Source organism: Bos javanicus, chromosome 2, assembly GCF_032452875.1.
Source record: "Bos javanicus breed banteng chromosome 2, ARS-OSU_banteng_1.0, whole genome shotgun sequence".
In the NCBI taxonomy this organism is placed as follows: domain Eukaryota; kingdom Metazoa; phylum Chordata; class Mammalia; order Artiodactyla; family Bovidae; genus Bos; species Bos javanicus.
In genome coordinates this window covers 110,497,909-110,518,858 of record NC_083869.1, presented here as the reverse complement: position 1 = coordinate 110,518,858, position 20,950 = coordinate 110,497,909, and the positions used below count along the sequence as shown (strand labels likewise).

Here is a 20,950-nt window from a genome sequence, read left to right as displayed (position 1 = left end):
TTTGGTAAAACCTAAAACACATTTTGCCAAGCACTTTTCCTCCTTAATTTTTCAAACTGTGTATTTTAGGGAAAATTTGATCCATATGGTTTTGATTCATTTACTCTTATATCATTGACATTTTTTTTTCCTGTGGAGCCATTTGATATCCAAGAAGCTTTCTGAGCCTTTGCTGTGTTCATTTTAAGCATTTTCTTCCTTAAAAAGAGGAAGTCCTCTTTGCAACCTCAGAGGCTATAAATTTTGAGTACTCTCTCAATTCAGCAATATTTAAAAAAATACATTTGGTATAAATCTGGATTATTATGAACACATTTTATGTTTAGAACAGATGGAGTGATTTTTGTTTCTGGTTTTATGAGTGAAACCAATGATAAAATAAGAAAATAGGCTTAAATTACAAAAAACGTTTTGTTTTAGACAACGTTTAACTGTTATTAATAAATCCCCATGGTAAGATCTATGCTCACAGACCTCACTGCAAATTTTGTCCAGGTCTTGGGTAAGATGTAATTGAATAACCAGTACACCTGTCCTATTTCATGGGTAATCTACTGAGGAAAGAAAAAAAATTCTCATAAAGATTTGTGTACCAGGCTTCAACATGCTTGAATGTTTGCTCACCACTCAGCACCTCAGGAACAAAGAGTAGGTCTGCAGATCTCATCAAGTTTATGGACCATACCTCTGTTAAGTCTGGTTGAATCATCACAGCTTTGTGGGGATGAGATGCTGTCTCTGAAACAGACCCAAGAAAGAGCAGATAGATCTTTATACTAATGAGATTGCGGTTAATGGCAGAAGACGCCAGAATCAACTTTTGTTCTTATTCACATTTTACAAAAGGAACCCTTTAACTTCACCACCCATCCAGTTGCTTTTAAAGAATAATATTAAAATTGAGATTATTAGTGTGTAATGTATGTAAATTGCATATTTGGTGTCTGCTACGCCTGTTAGGCAGCTTCTCCATTTCATGCATATATGTATTAGACTGTCGTGGTTCCATTTCAAATCAGATTTCAATTGCTCAGCACAGTTTCTTTTGACAAACATTTGTTAATCCTGAAACTTATTAGGGAGATGCATTTAAGTGTTAATATGTATACACCAAACTCAAGACTGCTTTTGATTTTGCTTGTCATTTCTTGGACCACAGTGTTCCTAATTATCTCAAATTCCTTAGCTGCAAGGCAAGATGAGGGATCTGTGTCCATCGAAGGTGTAAGGGTTTACTACAGATCAGTTTGTTATGTGAATGGGGTACCAACCTTAAGAATGCTTGTGATGGATACTCTTCTGTTTCCTATAGAAAGAATATCCCTTTCACTGTGGCATGGCAATTCCTTGACCTTCTTTTGTACTGTTGATGCATGTGAAAGCAGTAAGACTTACCCTCGTGGCAGCTCCTGTTTCAGGAGAGCTATTTTTCTGGACATTTTGGGCACACATCCAGAAGCTACTTGATGCCAGGCCATTTGTTCTGTCCATTTCACACACAAGTTTGCAGATCCTCTGCCCTCAACTTACCTTTATCATCATGAAGGAGCAGGCAAGCAGGTGGTCTGGACCAACTCATTTCCCAACAGAGGCACTTCTTTTCTCTCTCTCTTTTTTTTTTTTTACAATTTCCAGAGATTCATCTGTGGACGGAAAAGAGTGCTTTTGATTAAAGAGATTGGTTGGGTGTCAAACAAAGCCTGGAGAGAGAAAGTGGCAACCTCTCTGAAGCTTCAGCCTCTTTCTGTTTCATTTCTAAAGCAATTCGTGAGGTGCAGAAGCCTTACATGTTTATGAAGGCTCAAGGATGTTTATGCTCATCAATAAGCCCATTTCAGCTACACCAGAGTAGCCGCTGACCATTTGCAGGTTTCCATTTTGCCATATTAGGTTTTCAAGATGTCCTGCTTGGTGGTGAAAACATTGCTGCTAATCCATTTGTTGAATCAAGGCAGGCTGTAATTGACATGGTGCCTTGGGTTTTTCTCCGAAGGCTGTGGTTGCTACCCTTAAAGAGTATGAGGAGAGCACTGGTTTATATCAGTTCTAGCCACAGCCTCTTGCGTTAGTTATACAGAGTTGAAGAATTGTGAGAGAAACAAGTCCTTGGCCAAAATCTCCCTTTTTAGGAGAAGAAAGGAGCAGCAGCCTCCAATGACTGAATCTTAACTCATGTCACTGAAACGAGCCACGAGAAAACCTTTCTTGCTGAATTAAATTTGTATGTGTGTGTGAATTATATTGATTTAAATAGAAATTCTATCAGCTACTTTCTCTTGTACATTGAACAAATCAAACGTAACAACCCCATGGTTTTTAGGCCCATTTGAATTCTGTTAGCCATCGAGGAGAAAAAATTGAGTGTGATTGCTTGGTCTGTAATTAAGCTACTAGAATCAAAAGTTTTTCTTTGTAATCAGTAAAACATAGGAAAGCTGTGCTGGGTTCTAGTGTGAGGCCACGGTCTGAATCAACCCTTTATATGTGGTTGGAATGCAACGTAAAGCTTTTAATTTATTACTGCATTCGCAAAACGGCAATATCTACAGAAATCTGAATACTTGCATATTTATTCAATTAGAGGCTGAATGTGTGCTTTGTACTGCAGACGCAGAAGACTGGATTCAGTCATTAGTTGTGTACTATTTTTTGTTGTTTTTTCTTTTTTTTTTTTAAAGAATCTGTCTCTGCAAAACAGTCTGGGTTCCATCAGAGGTGTATATTTTTCAATGTGTAGTGTAATATTTAAAAATTACTCTTGACATTTAGCTAGAGTTCAGTGAACTAGAGTTTCTGAGATTAGTGATTGCATTGTCTCCACTGATCAATGGAAAAGATGATAAATTTGGGAGACCCTTTGAAACAGTGCATTTTGTAGAATCAAAGAGTTGTTCCTACTTGTAGGGAATATTTCTTAGCTGTGAGAGGACTGGGCAGGCAGTCCTCAGCACCAAACTAATGAAGGATGCAGGCATTATTTAAAGAAATAACCGTCTTTCCCCCCCACCCCCCTTGAAATACTGATATCTCATTTTGCTTTGCTTGCATTAAAAAATCTAATTAGATAGTTATAGATTAAAGAAACAGTCTGTATCACTTCTTGGCCTTTTGGCTAAGATGAAGTGTAAAAATCCTCAAAAGAAATGCCCCTCTATATGTACAATTCCATGGGAAAATTTCTAGTTCAATGTCAACCCTTTTGTGATGCTTCTAGGCAGAATTTCTTTAGTCTCTGTTGATGCCACAGTAGTGTGTTTATGCCTTGTTAAAACACATACCACACTGTATTATAATATATCCATCCCCCTCAGACCATGAGCTTCTAGAGGCATGATACTAGGTAGTAATCATCTTTGAATGCCTAGAAGCCAAACAGTGTCTCATAATAAAGGCTTGTTCCCAAAGTGGGCTCTGTGGAATGGTGGTTTGGGAAAAAAAGATTTTGAATCAAAAATCTGGTAAATATTTCAAATTATATCCCTTTATCTTTCAGAGTCCAGTGCATGTTAGCCTACTAAAGGCTCTGACAAATCTTGCAGTATAAAAACATGTTTAACTTGGCATTTTCTAATTTGACTTTGGATCCCTTTTGTTGAGTATCAGACTACCAAATTTTGAGGAACATTTTCTAGGAAGTGCTGAATGAAAGCAGTGGAGAGTAGAGACCCAACTCATGATTTGTCCATTTCTAGAATTGTTCTTTACATTTTTTTCACCAGTGAATGTTTCTTCTGTTAACGTCTGATATTATCTTCTGCTTGAATACATTGTCGTCCTCTGTAGGTGACCTTAGGGGGAAAAGGGGTAATTTTAGAAAAGAAGCTATAAACTGCTTAATAATATCGATAGGTATGAAAATGAGTAAATACAGAGAATTCCTGTTTAGTGAATTGATGGCCATGTGGGTGTAACTCATCGATCTAAGCAGGAACACCAGAGTCAAAAGCACTAGATTGCAATACTTGACAGCCAGTTACTGGCTGTGTGTCTTGGGGCAAGCTGCTTAAACTATCTCATCTTCTGTTCCACTCTCTTGTCAAACTTGGAAGGTGTTGAAAAAGAATCACCTTATAGAGCTATGCTGAGAAACATAGTACTTAAAAGAACTAAATGCATTTTGGTCAAGAGATAATACTGTTTGTTGCAATAGAGCTTTCATTATTGTTTACTTAAAAAAAAAATCATGTGGGCCTCTGACAAAAAAAACATACTTTTGTTTGTCTCTGATGAAGAAGGCAAATGTGGAAGCTGAATACCATCAAAGGAAAAGCAGTTTCTTGGTGACTGGGGTATTTTCAGTTATTCTACTTACACATTTTAAAGGCCCAAGGACTCATAGTGGTGTCCATTCAGAATGCAGTCATTGTAATTAATATACTTGGGATATGATACTGCCCCAACATACATTGTACCAAAATTAGTTTTGTTTGAGTAATTCAGATCACCTGTGGCTTCCCAGGCGGCTCAGTGGTAAAGAATCTGCCTGCCAATGCAGGAGACACAGGAGATGTGGATTCGATCCCCGGGTTGGGAAGATCCCCTGGAGGAGGAAATGGCAGCCCACTCCAGTATTCTTGTCAGGAATTCCATGGACAGAGGAGCCTGGCAGGCTGTAGTCCATGGGGTCTCAAAGAGTTGGACATGACTCAGTGACGGAGCATGCACTATAATGAAAACAAGAGGCAACCATCCTTCATTACATGGGGCTAAGAGTAGGGATGGGACAGGGTTGTCTTGTTGTTTCCTATTCTTATTCTTGTTTTGATTTATTGAAATGTAATGCTGACATTCCCAGGTGGTGCTAGTGGTAAAGAAGCTGCCTGCACATGTAGGAGACCCAAGAGACACAGGTTCAATCCCTGGGTGGGAAAGAATCCCTGGAGAAGGAAATGGCAATCCACTCCAGTATTCTTGCCTTGAGACTCCCATGAACAGAGGAGCCTGGTGGGCTACAGTCCATAGGGTTGCAAAGAGTTGGACATGACTGAAGTGACTTAGTAAGCAAGCAATAGTGACATGAACTCATTTTTTAAAAATCAGTGGTTCTGCTTCTGTGATACTAGATACCTCAAAGGCAGGAGAATCTGATGAACTATACTCTCTCACCAGCAAAGGAGAAAGTTAGCTAAAACAACAGGTACAATAGAAAGGTTTTAGAAAGTAAAGGACAACCTTAAGTAATTCTGAGTTATCTGACTGGGGAGTATTCTTTTTATCACTAAATTACACAGATTCTATTTTGTCAAGATCTGTAGGAGCAGAGTTCATTTCTGTAGATAAAAGAACTATCTATGTACATGGGCTCTGAATCTTGCCAGCTACTTCAGGTTGCCTGGGCAATAGGAGACATCAGTTCAGTTCAGTTCAGTTCAGTCGCTCAGTCGTGTCCGACTCTTTGCAGCCCTGTGAATTGCAGCACGCCAGGCCTCTCTGTCCATCACCAACTCCCAGAGTTCACCCAAACTCATGTCCATCGAGTTGGTGATGCCATCCAGCCATCTCATCCTCTGGCGTCCCCTTCTCCTCCTGCCCCTAATACCTCCCAGCATCAGAGTCTTTTCCAATGTGTCAACTCTTCGCATCAGGTGGTCAAAGTATCAGAGTTTCAGCTTTAGCATCAGTCCTTCCAAAGAACACCCAGGTCTCCTTTAGAAAGGACTGGTTGGATCTCCTTGCAGTCCAAGGGACTCTCAAGAGTCTTCTCCAACACCACAGTTCAAAAGCATCAATTCTTCCGCACTCAGCTTTCTTCACAGTCCAACTTTCACATCCATACATGACCACTGGAAAAACCATAGCCTTGACTAGACGAACCTTTGTTGGCAAAGTAATGTCTCTGCTTTTCAGTATGCTATCTAGGTTGGCCATAACTTTCCTTCCAAGGAGTAAGCGTCTTTTAATTTCATGGCTGCAGTCACCATCTGCAGTGATTTTGGAGCCCCCCCAAATAAAGTCTAACACTGTTTCCCCATCCATTTCCCATGAAGTGATGGGACCAGATGCCATGATCTTAATTTTCTGAATGTTGAGCTTTAAGCCAACTTTTTCACTCTCTTCTTTCACTTTCATCAAGAGGCTTTTTAGTTCCTCTTCACTTTCTGCCATAAGGGTGGTGTCATCTGCATATCTAGCCCCTGCCTATTATAATCAAGGACACAAATAAGTTTAGATGTGAAAAAGCATCACCATGTCTTTATTGGTCCAGTGTCTCTGGCATTGTGAAGGTGGGGGAATTAAAGTAGGTAGGATTTTAGCTTACTGGAATAGTAGCTTCTGATTCTTAGAAGACTGCATTCTCAGATGTTGTCTCATATGTATACAGTTGTTACAAGTTTCCAAGCATTTTAAATGAAAGTTTATTCTGCCTTAACACGAAAACCTATGAAACAGGCCAGAAAACTCTTCTTGAAGGGTAAGTTCATTCTCAGACTTTTTTGAGGCTGGGATCTGCTTTCCCATGGTTAATAGAAATAGTTTCCCTGATACCTACTTGTTAAATCAGTATCACTTGATCTTTTCAGTTGGCTCTTTTCTCTGTCCTGAGGCCATATCGGAAGGTCCTTTTCTGTAGTCTTTAGGCATTTAGTAGATGGAGTCTTATGACACGGGCTTTGGGCAACCACAAAAATATTTGCCTACATCACACATGGTCTGGAAGAAAGAAGGAATTTCGTTGTTGAGCTGGGCAACTTTTTCCTCCCTTAGTAGCCTGGAATGTCTGCCTTCCAAGTTTGTGGGGGGATTGGAGATGTAGTATAACCGAGCATCCTTCTGCTTCAGAGGGGGCAGTGTTGAGGCCCTTCTTTCTAAAAGGTAATGTGGATGCTAGGTTATTGTAAGGTTGTACGAGAATCTCAAACAAAACTGGGCAGTTAGGATTCAGTAAGGTGTGCATTTATGAATGGTTATTAGGGTGCATCAGCCCTGCATGTCCTTGAATGCAGGCATAGTTTATAGGCAATTAGAATTTTAAACGCCATTTCATTGAAGGACTGTGGAATGCCCAGGTGTAGAGCTTTTCCCTGTCTATATTTGGTTTCTTAGGTCTCAAAAGGTCGATTAATATTTAGCAAACGTGTCCAGAAGTAGTCATGAAATTAAACCAAGATATATGCTTGATTTTCCACAGTCATGTTTTTTAGACAGGTTTTTGAAACAGTGATAAGTTTGAGTACTTACTCTTCAGAGGGCTACTGTGGTGGTGAGAAATTTCCTGAAAGGAGAAGAGTTAACAGCAGGTAATGTCATTCCTCCTAGAAAGAGTGGGAGACTCTCTGTGCTAAGTGATGAATGAGGGTATCTGACCCACATGTGTTTTACATTAGAATGGAACATTGCCCTGACATCGTTAGGAGCATTTGTCAAGATTCCCTGGACAGAGCTTCTGTAAATTACATGCTGCAAATGTGTCAGGGTCAGATAAGAGGATATCATTAACTCCCTCAAGTTTACTCAGGGCTCTGTCAGTCCATCTTAATATGCTAACGGCCCACAATTTTCCTTGAGCCGTTTTGCTGTATTTTTCATTCATAGAAGAAAAAATGTGTATGCTATCCCCTCCCCCCCCAATATCACACATGTTCTTTTCTCATAAATCATATTAATTGTAGACATGGTCACAAAGCATATTAAATGCAGGCATGCGTAAATGAATTAAAACATACGAGAATTTTATTACAGCCCATGGTGGGTCTAACATAGTCAAATAGCAATTGTATTAACCATAAGTGTTCATTTAGGTGAAATGAGCTTTTTCTTAATGGGCTTTATTTTATTGATAATAGATGGACATGATATGATTGTCCATCATGGTCTAGAAATACACTCTATATGTATGTGTATATGTATATATGTCTCTTGCAAGCCATTTCTATGTTAATTTTCTGCCTGCTGCTGCTGCCAAGTCATTTCAGTCGTGTCCGACTCTGTGCGACCCCATAGACGGCAGCCCACCAGGCTCCCCCGTCCCTGGGATTCTCCAGGCAAGAACACTGGAGTGGGTTGCCATTTCCTTTTCCAATGCATGCAAGTGAAAAGTGAAAGTGAAGTCGCTCAATCGTGTCCGACCCTCAGCGACCCCATGGACTGCAGCCCACCAGGCTCCTTCGTCCATGGGATTTTCCAGGCAAGAGTACTGGAGTGGGGTGCCATTGCCTTCTCCGAATTTTCTGCCTAGATTTATATTTTAGTCATCAGTGTCTAAAGAAATCTCTGTTGCTGTCCATTTGACAGTTTAGGTCTATTGAGAAAGAGGTATTCTACAGAACTGATAAAGTAAAAATCATTCTGTAACTGATCACAGAGTTGGAGATTAAAGCACATGTAACACTTAAAAGTTTAGCTTATACAGTACTTACAGTGCTTTTTTCAAATAAATCTTGGAAATGTATGTACCATGTGAACCACACTTGTCTGGCACTCATACTTTTTCATCATGCATGAAACAGAGCTACTTAAAAATGTTAGCTGAGGATTAGCATTAAAGAAAAATATTGAGTTGGCCAGAAATTTCATTTGAGGTTTTCTGTTTGGGCTTTTAAATAAATGTACAGAAAAACCCGAACGAACTTTTTGGCCAACACATTAAGTATGTATTTGGCTGGACATTTTACATGTACTAGTTTTCTTTCTGGTTAGGCAGAGATCAGCCATGCCCTTCCCTAAATCTGGATGGGTGAGAAGGTCACCATTCTTACCTTAAGAGAAACTTCTGCCTTAAGGCAACTTCCTTCTTACAGCTTTCAAACAGAGAGGGCAAAAAAATCTAATTATTTAGATGCTAATCAACTGCAGGATAATTCCTAAGGCATTTGAATCTGAAGATAACATTTTCGGGAAAGTCTCCACTGTTCAAGTTTAGGTTTAGGTATAGCCTTAAAAATATAGTTGCTGAAATTTAACTATCAGATAACTTCAGTAGCACCCGTATTGAAAAATACACTTGCATAAACATTTGGATTTTTTGTTTGGTTCTGGAAATAAATTATATCCAGATTTTAAAAGTTTAAAATCATTAGATTTTTAAGAAACGTGTTCAGTTCAGTTCAGTTCAGTCGCTCAGTCGTGTCTGAGTCTTTGCGACCCCATGAATCGCAGCACGCCAGGCCTCCCTGTCCATCACCATCTCCCGGAGTTCAAGAAAAGTGTAGAAGCTATTAAAATAAAACCTCTTTGTATCATACAAAGCTGTAACTCCCAGTGGTTTTCCAAAATGCAACTAAATGTGTATTAGTAAATGTTAAGTTAGAAGAGCATCTGATTACTTAGGAGCAAAAAAGAAAATAAAGTCATGAACCAGGATTCCTGCTAAGGAAAAAAAGAAGTACCTAGACGTACACCATAATATGCTAAATCATTTTAGATTTCTGATAAGCTCTAAGCACTTTTAACTGATGGCAAAATCATAACACGTAAGCCAAGACAAATATTTTCCAGACACATTGTTTTAAATGTAAATCTTAATTTGGCTCATAGTTTTTTATCTTTTATATTTAAAATTAATTCAAGAAATATGGCATGAAGCAATTGTAAAGTTAGTTTTTCCTGAACCATATAATCTTCCAATCAAGATATAAACAACCTATTTGGAATTCTGAAACTTGAGAATGAGTTTAAAAGGATCTTCAAAAAGGCCTCTAATAATGGGAATGACTAAGGAACCAGCAGAAGTCCCGGTTGACGATTCTAAGGTTTGAATTTATTTTTAAAGGTTGTCCATAAAACAATTTAGAAATGACATCTGAGAAATATTTACCAATATATTTAATAGATTTTTATACGCTTCACCTTAGATTTGTACTCAACTAAAAGTTAAATATCCTCCTCCTATCTCCCTTCCCAAGGAGACAGACAGATATCTTTATAAAAGGAATAATTTTCTTGTTCATTGCAGTTCCCGGACTTATCTGACATTTAATAAGAATATGACTGGTGTTGAATTGACAGAACTGAGTAGCCCTGAGTTTTTTTTTTTCCTTTGAAATTATTTGTGAAAACCAGGCAATTGTGTTTCTTCTATCTCAAATTAAAAAATAAAATCGGGCAAAAATAGAGACTGAGCGACTTCACTTTCACTTTTCACTTTCATGCATTGGAGAAGGAAATGGCAACCCACTCCAGTGTTCTTGCCTGGAGAATCCCAGGGACCGGGGAGCCTGGTGGGCTGCCGTCTATGGGGTCGAACAGAGTCGGACACGACTGAAGTGACTTAGCAGTAGCAGCAGCAGAAATACCTTACTGATGGCTTATGAGGAAAAAACCCCACTTTGCAACCAGTGAAGATTTTATTTTAGGCTTTGAACTACAATTTGCTTTAGGAAAAACATATATAAAAAAGATCCTGACAACATTCTTTAAAATATGACTGGAAGATATTCTGTGGCCATATTGGGGAATTCTAAGAAGTTCTTTTCCCAACTTTGTGCAGCAAAAAGAAATTTCCAGAGCTTCCCTTGAACCACATGGAATAGCAAAATTGCTTTCAAAGAAACGTACATAAAAGTGTAATGGGACCCTTCCATAGAGACTTGAGGTTTTAAATTATGTTAGGGGAAAGTAATACATTTTGTATTGATATAGTTATTTTTCTTTCCTAACACAGATTTCCTTTTTGATTTTTAAATATGTTAGTAAAATGACGTATATACATCTCATGTTTTCTCAGCATGAAACATTGAAATTAATTGTGTTAATTATCATCATTCACTAACTCCATTTCAGAGCAAATGTAGGGTTATATTAGTGTTTCTTTCTCCATCCTTGTACAATTCCTGAGAAAGAAGTCATGGTTACAATGTGTGACTATCTCAATGGAAAGAAAAACTCATGGGAGACTATCTGTCTCTTGGGCTTGCTCAGGGAAGTCAAAGGGATAATGGGTCTCTGGTCCTCTTTACTTCTTCACATTAGCCTCTGGAAATATTGGGCTGCTGAGCTAAGGGCAGCTGCTGATACAGAAGCTGTCACTAGCTTCCGGTGTGTGACATTGGTAATAGCGACAAGAAGACCTAACAAGAATCCTTCTTGTTCCATTCACACAGCAGCCACTCCTCCTGATTGGATCAGGACCCAGGATGTCTTCAGGATACTGTGCCCTGGCACCTTTAAGGAACTCTGTTTCTCTTGCCCTAGAATACAGCCTTGGAGATAGTACCCTATCTTCTCCATCCATCAGTAGATAATGTTTTAAGGTCTTCCTGTCCTAAGATATTTTCTAATTCAGCAACTCCAATAAGTTGGTACATAAACAGCATTAGTTGAATTTTGCTTCTCGGAAGGACTCATTTCTTCTCTTTTAGGGTCTTCATGTATTTTTCCCCATGGACAAAGTTATTACTGCCTTCAGAGTTTTGCAAACAAGAAATATATGGCAGAGGATTAAAAAAGTTTATCACAAAAATGTACATATAGCTCATGGGAGAGTGGGCATGTTTTGAATAAAATTCTGCTCTTACACTTCAACTGTAATGGTACATAGAGTATACCATTTCTTCCTTAAAGTGATATACCATTAACAGAATTGGAAAATCCCATGGCCGGAGGAGCCTGGTAGGCTGCAGTCCATGGGGTCGCTGAGAGTCAGACACCACTGAGCGACTTCACTTTCACTTCTCACTTTCATGCATTGGAGAAGGAAATGGCAACCCACTCCAGTGTTCTTGCCTGGAGAATCCCAGGGACGGGGGAGCCTGGTGGGTTGCCGTCTATGGGGTCGCACAGAGTCGGACACGACTGAAACGACTTAGCAGCAGCAGCAGCAGCTTCATGAAAAACACTATTAAAAATATACTTCTTTTTTATCCAGTAACACTGTATATTTTTCTTCTCTGATTTGATATAGTTACAAAGTTGCTTTTCCTAAGTGCTTTTTGAAAAAACCTTACCACAGATTATTTACACAGTAAAATATTTGTGCCCTGTGTTAAAATCCCCTTTCATTAAAAATATCATACTTTAAAAATTTTTTTATTTTTTATTGGGGTGTAGTTGATTAACAATATTGTGTTAGTTTCAGATGTATAGCAAAATTCTTCAGGTATACCTATAGCTATATTTATTCTTTTAAAAATTCTTTTCCTATTTAGGTTATTACAGTGTATTGATCTCTACAGCAGGGCTGTGTTGGTTATATATTTTAAATGTAGCAGTGTGTATATGTCAATCCTAAACTTTCGTTTATCCCTCCCTGCCCACACTTCCCTCTAGTAACTGTAAGTTCATTCTCTAAGTCTGTAAGTCTGTTTCTGTTTTGTGAATAAGTTCAGTGTATCATTTTTTAAGATTCTTCATATCATCTGATACTTGTCTTTCTCTGACGTCACTTAGGATGATAATCTCCAGGTCTATCCATGTTGCTGCAAATGGCATTATTTCATTCTTTTTAATAATTGAGTAATAGTCCTTTGTATATATGTACCACATTTTCTTTATCTGTTCATCTGTCCATGCACATTTAGGTTGCTTCCATATCTTGGCTATTGTAAATAGTGCTGCAATGAACACTGGGGTGCATGTATCTTCTTGAACTATGGTTTTCTCTGGATATATGTCCAGGAGTGGGATTGCTGTTTTTTTTTTAAAGAATCTCCATACTGTTCTCCATAGTGGCTGTAATAGTTTACATCACCATTAACAGTGTAGGAGGGTTCCCCAGAATGGTACATTTTTAGTATTTTTATTTTCCTTATCCACTCTTGTCCATTAGGCTGGTATACAGGGAGGTACTCCTGATTTGAAAGGTTTGTGTTTGGTACTGAGCAACTTCTATTTTAAAGACTTTTTTCTTCTAATAGACATTAGTAATTTGGGCTGAAAGAAAATATTTAATAAATTAGTATGTCAACTGACCTTTACAAATTTTCCTAACATATACCATAAAATCACCTATATGAGCTCAAAGAAAGGCAAAAAAAAAAGTATAGGTGGAAGAACATTCAGGAAATAAATGCATTTTGCATTATGTTTAGGTTTTTTTAAATGAGAAAATGAAGTAATCAACTTACTGTAAATAGCATTATATGAGAGCCCAAGTTCTGGTGACTTTCATCCTCCTAGAGCTGGGAATCCTATTGATTCTTACTGTACTTTGTGACTCTCATTTTCTCTAATCCCCAAGAAAACAGAACTATGCTCTGAAACATATAATTATTTTTTTGAATATAATTTTAGAGATTTTGAAAAATCTCAAGCTCAAGAAAATTTAGATCCCTTGGAATGTCTTTTAAAATTTGGGAACAACTGCGTTGCTTGCCCTACACTGGCCCCCCTTCCCATCTGCTCACACATCTTATACAAGAACTCAAGTGAAGGGAGACAAGGAAATGGAGAACAGAGACTTGGGTGTGTGGGGAAGAGGGAGGTGAGAAGGATTGGAGGAAGAATGCGTAATCCATAGAAGGTGGTGAACAGATTCTCTTTTGTTTTCTTACCCCATCCCCCCTTTTTTTGGTCTTTTGGGGCTAATTGAAGATGGATCAGTTTAAAGCTTTGTTTCAAGAAGATTTTGTTTAGCTATGAGGATTATGCAAACCCTTCCCAAAGGGGATTGTGGCCTCACTGGTTTTGGAATCTAATTTAGGAAGCTTTCTGGAATGCAAGATTCACCCCTCCCTCCTGCCTCACTGGTGCACCTCCATCCAGGATTCTGTGGCCTGAATTACCTTAGTGGGTAACAGAGGCCTCCAGTCAAGATTGAGTTCCATTACTGCCCTCTCGTCTTGCTTTTATTTGTGCATTTTCATCTCCATATGCTTCAGACTTCCTAAAACACAGCGGGACTAGGATGGAAGTATTGTGCCCTGGTGGGCCCCTGCGTTGAAATACTTTGTGAGCAGGTGAAGCTCTTTACCCAGCAGTCTATTTCTTCTGCGATTGCTTTTTGAGCCCTGCCACCGACTTGTACGAAGTTGAGAAAAATCACTTCCTCTCTTGGGTGGCAGTTTTCCAGCTGCAAAATTAATTATCCACTTGCTTCCATCACAGTGTGTTGTAAGGGTCAGCGAGCCTGAGTTTGTGAAACTCATCACCGTGCTAATCAGAAAGTTGTTCTGTTATTACAGTTTTGTTGTTTTAAAAGTTCGCTTGCTCTCCAGGGTTATTTAAAAAGCCAAACGGACTTCTTATAATATGTTTGCATTTCAGGCTTTTTTTTTTTTTTTTTTTTTGACATTTCTTATGAAAATGTTAGTTTGGAGAAGAAATGAAAGGATTAGGTAAATGGAGGAAGTTATTTGAAGAATCATTTGCCTGATAAGTGCTAAGAACTGTTAGGGGCTGAGAATATAAGACTCAGTAGTTCACTCCTCTCAGAACACTCACAATTCAAAGTAGGTGACCAAGTATTAATTGCACAGTAAGAAGGATGGGGAAAACACAAGGGAATGTCAGAGAAGGAGTACTTTTTTTGTAACTACTGAAGGATGGCCAACATAAGGAGAGTAATTTTCTTGAGAGGGAACTCTATGAAAAAAGACAGAGATCTCAAAATACACAAAGAGAATTTGATTTAGATTCATGTCACTTAAAAAAATATAAGCAAATGCCTGTTTAAAATGACACGTGACACTCCCAGTTATAACATGGTTAAACAGTATTCAAAATGAACAGTTACAATTTCTCCCTCCTTCCATCCTTGTGTCCCTGTGTCCCTCCTTCCTTGAATTTCCAGCCTGATCTTATCACTAGGGGCATGGTGTCCGCTCTCTTCCACCCTCTCTCCTTCTTTCTGAAACTGCAATCCGATGTTATCACTGGGCATGATGTAATAGCTCTGCCACTTTGAATTGAGGTTACCCTCTTTGGGACAGCCCTCTCACAGCAGATTTCCAAAGCAATCAAACTTGGCTTTTTCCAGTTATCCCTTCAGCTTCAGGCTAGGGTCTGGTCCTCCCTGCATTCTCACTTCTTCCCCATCTGCCTGTTTATTTTAGGTAATGGGACTTCTGACCAACCACGGCGGGGTACCCCACCAACCCCAGACTGACTACGCGCTCTCGCCTCTCACTGGGGGCCTGGAACCTACCACCACGGTGTCGGCCAGCTGCAGTCAGAGACTAGACCATATGAAGAGCTTGGACAGTCTGCCGACCTCTCAATCTTATTGTCCACCCACCTATAGCACCACGGGCTACAGTATGGACCCTGTCACGGGCTATCAATATGGGCAGTATGGACAAAGTAAGCCTTGGACTTTCTAGGGAGTGATTATTCCTGGAAGAGTGAAACACTTTAACTCTTCCTGGAGAAAGGGGAGCTGCCAACATGATTAAGCCTTCCATCCCGGTATCAATTTTGTGGCAAAGCCAGCTGGTCGTTCCAGCAAGGGCTTCCTTGTATAATTATTTTCTTAACTGATGTCAACAACCTCTTGCGGTTATTAATTGCTGAGACGTGAAAGCTGATTGCCACTAGGTAGAACACAAGTGTTGGCCCAAACGAAATAACCCCTGGCATTAGAAACACATGTTCTTAATGAGGTCAGCCCAAGGATCATACGGGGTATAATCCCCAGGACACAGAGTTCTGTCAAACTTGTCTCAGGAATAAAAATATTAGTCTCGATCCTTTGATACCCCGGTATTAAATATGACATTGTCAGCCTGTAGCTGATTTTGCCCCTTGCTGTGAATTGTCCCAGCCTGACCTGAAAAGCTGCGTGTGTTTCCTTACAGGTGCCTTTCATTATCTCAAGCCAGATATCGCATAAGTGAACTGTCCACTTGGAGTGTAAACTGGCCCTGTATCCGGTCTCCACGGCCTAGACATGAAGAATCTTCTCAGAAAAAAAAAAAAAAAAAATTACCCTCTTGGGGGGGCAATCTCGACAGGAGACAAAGGAGAATGATTGATTTTCTTTCTCCAGTAGTTGGTTTCAAATTCTTTTGAACGTGTCGAACAAAAGCAGTGGAGAAAAGGAAGATCTGGAACAATAAAAGACAAATGCAACATTTTAAGGCAATGATTTAACATGGCTACATATCAAATATCCCAACTCTAGTGCAGATGATCAAGGAGCTAAAACATTCCATTTGTGTGTGTGTGTGTGTGTGTGTGTGTGTGATTTATTTTAACTGGTTTGGGTAAGCAGAACGTTCTGAAAATATAGTCGGAGAAGAAAGTAGAACAAGTTTGACGTCCGATGCTGACACTTCTACAACTTTAAAACTGCTCGCTCCATGAAGCAGGAACGTAGGAGTCTTTGACACACTGGAAATGGATATAAGAATAAGTCCCACCGTTTTTAGGAAGTTAGACTAGATGTAAAGGACGTCCCCAATAAATTATTTGTTATCTTACCCTCATCTGTAATTCGGTTGTCAATATACTACCTGGGTGGACACGTCTTGTCACAGGACGGGAGGGTGGGGAAATCCAGGAGGAAAGCTTGTTTTCTTTCTCAGTGTGGAAGAGGTGTGTGACATGTGCCCAGTTTATTTTCATTCGGAAGCCAACCTGGGGTGGGGGGTGGGGTGGGGTGAAAAAGTGGTGTGCATTCCCACAGCTGCTTATCAGAGTGCAATACTGTGTACCTCACGGACGCTTTGGCAAAGTCCAGGGCCCTAGAAACAGAAGCAGAATTCTATTTTTGCAGGTGCTTTATTTTTCGCAGCCCATGATTCATTGTGGTAGAATGCAGTGACGTTTGCCATTTGCTGGACAACCAACACCCGGCTTGCCCCTTTTGATGAGAGAACATGTTCGAGAATAATCCTTTTTAAATGACTACGTTTACATTCTTCTCTTTTCTATGAAAGGCAGGGCAGCAATACCGATGTCCATGTTGGCTCTCATGTACTTTTAAATTATACAATAATATCCAATATGGAAAGGTGATAGGAACTGAGGTTTACATATGTTTGTGTGGTGACATTTTAGAATGTCAATAAATTTGTTTTTTGAGATGTTCAGAGGAACAGGACGGTGGAAGGCAGTGTTATTTATTTCTTTCTATTCTTGGAACCATGAATGAGGTAGGCACAAATACATTCCTTTTAGAGTTAAAAACTATGATGTAGTGAGTTAGCGAGACTAGACATAGTACTGAGTTTAGTTCCTACGTTGGTCTTAGGGGGTGATGGATCGAGAGAAGAGCTATCTTCGTGTTGCAGCCTCAACCAACAACGATGTGTTGTAAAAATGTCTTTCCTGTAAAAAAGTGCAGTAAATATTTACTATTTATAATGAATAAACAGTTATGAAAACTTGCCCAACACTGATTTTTTTGGGGGGAACTGGTGAATGCAGTATTAATAATAACGTGGAAATGTGGAACCATCAAGGCTTATGCTTCACTTCTAATCTACTGCCTTTTAGATTAAACCAGCAGTCCCCACCCTCTTTGGCACCAGGGATTGGTTTCATGGAAGACAATTTTTCCACGGGGTGGGTAGGCAGAGGGCTTGGTTTTGGGATGATTCTCTTGAGGAGCGCACACCTAGACCCCTTGCATGCTCAGTTCACAGTTGGGTCCATGCTCCTGTGAGAATCTAATGCCATCACTGATCTGACAGGAGGTGGAACTTAGTCATGTGAGCCATGGGGAGTGGCTATAATACAGAGAAGCTTCGCTTGCTAGTCTACCACTCACCTCCCACCATGAGGCCTGGATCTTAAAAGTCCATGGTCTGGGGGTTTAGGGACCCCTGGATTAGACTACCACATGGACATACAAGGTCACACAACCCACACCTGTTTTCTTGATGAAGATTGGTTGAAAATACTTTTAAGGACTGAAGTTTGTATTTTAATAGGTGTGGAATCTCTTCGTAGACAATCCCTTCGAGGCCAGCTTCCTATCCCCCTGGTTCTCTCAGAGCTATCAGCTCCCTTCATAGTCACTTGGAAACGTGTTTTCCCGCAGAGAACGTCATTCCACCTTCATTGCCAGCAGTCATGTCCACTGAGGTTTTTATTGAAAGCTCTCGTATTTTGTTCTTCTGTTTTGGAAGCTTGCTTTACTCTTCATGAAAAAGCATTACTGCCTATTTTATTCATTTTTCTTCCCTCCCTCCCTTCCTCCTCTTGTGCTGTTCCCCCTCCTCCCTTTCCCTCTCTCTGTTCCCTCAACACTTTATTTAAACACTTATTTAATGAGAGTCTAAATGCACCAGCCAAGTACTTGGCCTTGGTGTTACAGCAGTAATTATAACCTCGTGGATGAGACAGAGAAGCAAATACATGGCTGTAGTAAAGCATGAGGACTCTTTACTGGGGAAATGATCATAATACTCTTTGAAGCTCTTACTTGTATTGCTTCTGCTGCTGCTGCTAAGTCGCTTCAGTTGTGTCCGACTCTATGCGACCCCATAGACGGTAGCCCACCAGGCCCTGCTGTCCCTGGGATTCTCCAGGCAAGAACACTGGAGTGGGTTGCCATTTCCTCCTCCAATGCATAAAAGTGAAAGTGAAGTCGCTCAGTCATGTCCAACTCTTAGCGACCCCATGGACTGCAGCCTAGCAGGCTCCTCCGTCCATGGGATTTTCCAGGCAAGAGTACTGGAGTGGGGTGCCATTGCCTTCTCCCTTACTTTTATTGACTTGTGTTTATTCCTTCCAACATCTTATTTGAGGCAGGTGATGTCATTAGCATTCTTCTCTTAGGTAAGATCACCCAATGGCACAGCTGGGATGTAAACCCAAGCAATCCAACTTCAGAGCCTGTGAGCTTCAACTCATTCTTTCTGCTTCCCCAAGGCCAGACTGCTGTGAGAGAACCTTATAATAAAGGAATATCATCAGATTTGGTCTCCTGCACTGCAGGCAGACTCTTTACATCGGAGTCACCAGGGAAGCTACAACTAACCATGTATGGCAATTTAAACAAGTAATTGAAAGTAAATACAATTCAGATTCCAGTTGCAGTAGCCACATCCCCAGTGTGCAAGGGCCACGTGTGGCCAGAAGCTTCCATATTGGGCAGTGATAAAGAACATCCCGCCATCATAGAATGTTCTGTTGTTCAGCACTGATCTAAAAGCACCTGTGTGTGTGCTAAGTTGCTTCAGTCATGTCCGACTGTAGCCCACTAGTCTCCACTGTCCGTGAGATTCTCCAGGCAGGAATACTGGAGAAGGTTGCCATTTCCTTCTCCAGGGAATCTTCCTGACCCAGGGATGGAACCCACGCCTCTTATGTCTCCTGCATTGACAGGCAGGTTCTTTACCACTAGTGCCACCTGAGAACAAACCACCTGAGCTCATTGGTAAAAACTCCAAGGACTCATAGTCCTGTAGATAAAGATGTCCAAATTCTTTAAATGCCTTAAGGTCTTTTAAGCATGGACACCCATCTTTCCAAGTCAATATGTTTCCCCTTTTCTGACAATTATTTATTCCAAAAATAATACAAGGAGAGGAAGGTAATCCTTACTGAATGCCTACTCTTGTAATCTAGCTTAATCTTCACAAAATAAGCCCCAATTTATAAATAAACAGACTGAGGTCCAGAATTGTTCATTAGTTTGGGTGAGGTCACACCATCAGAAATAGCAGAAGCAGACTTTGACTTCCATTCAATCTGGTGGTGGAACTCTTTATTACTATATCTCTGCATATCCTGCTTGCGGTACTCACTTCTTGATGTCAACCTATCCTCATGCCAAACTCAAGTTGAAAACAAAGTATTTAAAGGAAAAATCATTCACTCCCAACACATGAGAGAAATGCTACCAGGCCGTGGGGTTACTCAATAGAAACTGATCTTACATATCATTTTCCCTTCCTTCCTGATCTCAGAACTTGCCATATGTGGCTCATACCTCTTTTTGATACTTCTTTATGCCCTTCTCTTATTTCTACATGTCTCTGAGATCTGTTACTCTGCTTGTATTTCTTATGTTGAAAGTCTCTGTAGATCATTTCCCCCTGACTTCTTTTGGCATCTAATCTGTCTCCAGGGTATTGGGGCTCTGACTTCCCCCAGTCCTAACCCTAGTTGGGGTCTCTACTCTCACCCTCTAGGACAGGCAGCCCTCAGGACTTTGAACTTTCAGCATTCAACTGAGTTCAAACTTGACTTTGTATGAAGGGCTTCCCCTTTGTCCGTGTAGTTATACACTTTGATCTAAAAACCTTAAATGTAAAAACTGAAATTTAGAACTTAAAATTATTAAACAGTGGATTATGAATGTTAACTGCTGAGTCGTTCCTTGGCAATTTTCCTAGAAACTGACACATTTTGTGCCTGTGATGGAAACAAACATATTGCTTTAGGCTTTTAATTAGCCCAATTTGAAAATGCATATTTACACACACTTAGATATTTGGAGAACATCCTTTGTTAGAAGGGATCTTCATTAGTGTTGGCATACAGAACCAGTGTAATTGACCAGGTCACTGGTTGTGAATTTAGAAAGAGACTTAAATGGGGGCGGGACGGATTAATTAATGCCCTTTGTGTGGACATACCATGGATGAATCTCTCCTCAAACTATATAATTGCTGCATGGAACCCGAACTGAGATCTCTTTGGAAGGAAATCCATTTTGGGGGTGAAGATTTGGGCTTCAACCATTCTGAGAATCTGGTTTTTTGATGTTTAATCATTTATGAGTAAGGAGCATGCTAAGTCGTTTCAGTTGTGTCCGATTCTTTGTGACCCTATAGGCTGTAGCCCACCAGGTTCCTCTGCCCATGGGATTCCCCAGGAAAAAATATTGGAGAGGGTTGCCATGCCCTCCTCCAGGGAATCTTTCTGACCCAGAGATACAATGTTCATCTCTTGGGTCTTCTACATTGGTAAGCAAGTTCTTTACCACTAGCGCCATCTGGGAGTAAGGAGAACTGGCATCAGACATCAAAAAGTGACATGTGGCAATATTTATGCAAGGAGATCCAGAGGTCTTGGACAAGCCTTGGCCTTGGACAAGCACTCATGGATCTTCAGTCAGTGTTAGATGATATACGAGAAGATAGGAATAAAGAACTCGGTTTAGGGTTCTTGCTAAATGCCAGTG

The 20,950-nt window shown here is 40.1% G+C and overlaps 1 protein-coding gene across 2 annotated transcripts in view; it reads left to right on the top strand.

The window, feature by feature from the left end:
- Positions 1–17,202, top strand: part of PAX3 (paired box 3) — a 101,914-nt gene extending 84,712 nt beyond the window's left edge. For both annotated transcript variants that reach the window (XM_061386289.1, XM_061386279.1), the window contains exons 8-9: positions 14,928–15,174; positions 15,669–17,202. In XM_061386289.1, coding sequence (XP_061242273.1) covers positions 14,928–15,174; positions 15,669–15,703 — 282 coding nt within the window. In that variant the 3' untranslated portion in view covers positions 15,704–17,202. The remainder of the gene's footprint in view (positions 1–14,927; positions 15,175–15,668) is intronic.
- Positions 17,203–20,950: the final 3,748 nt, after the last annotated feature.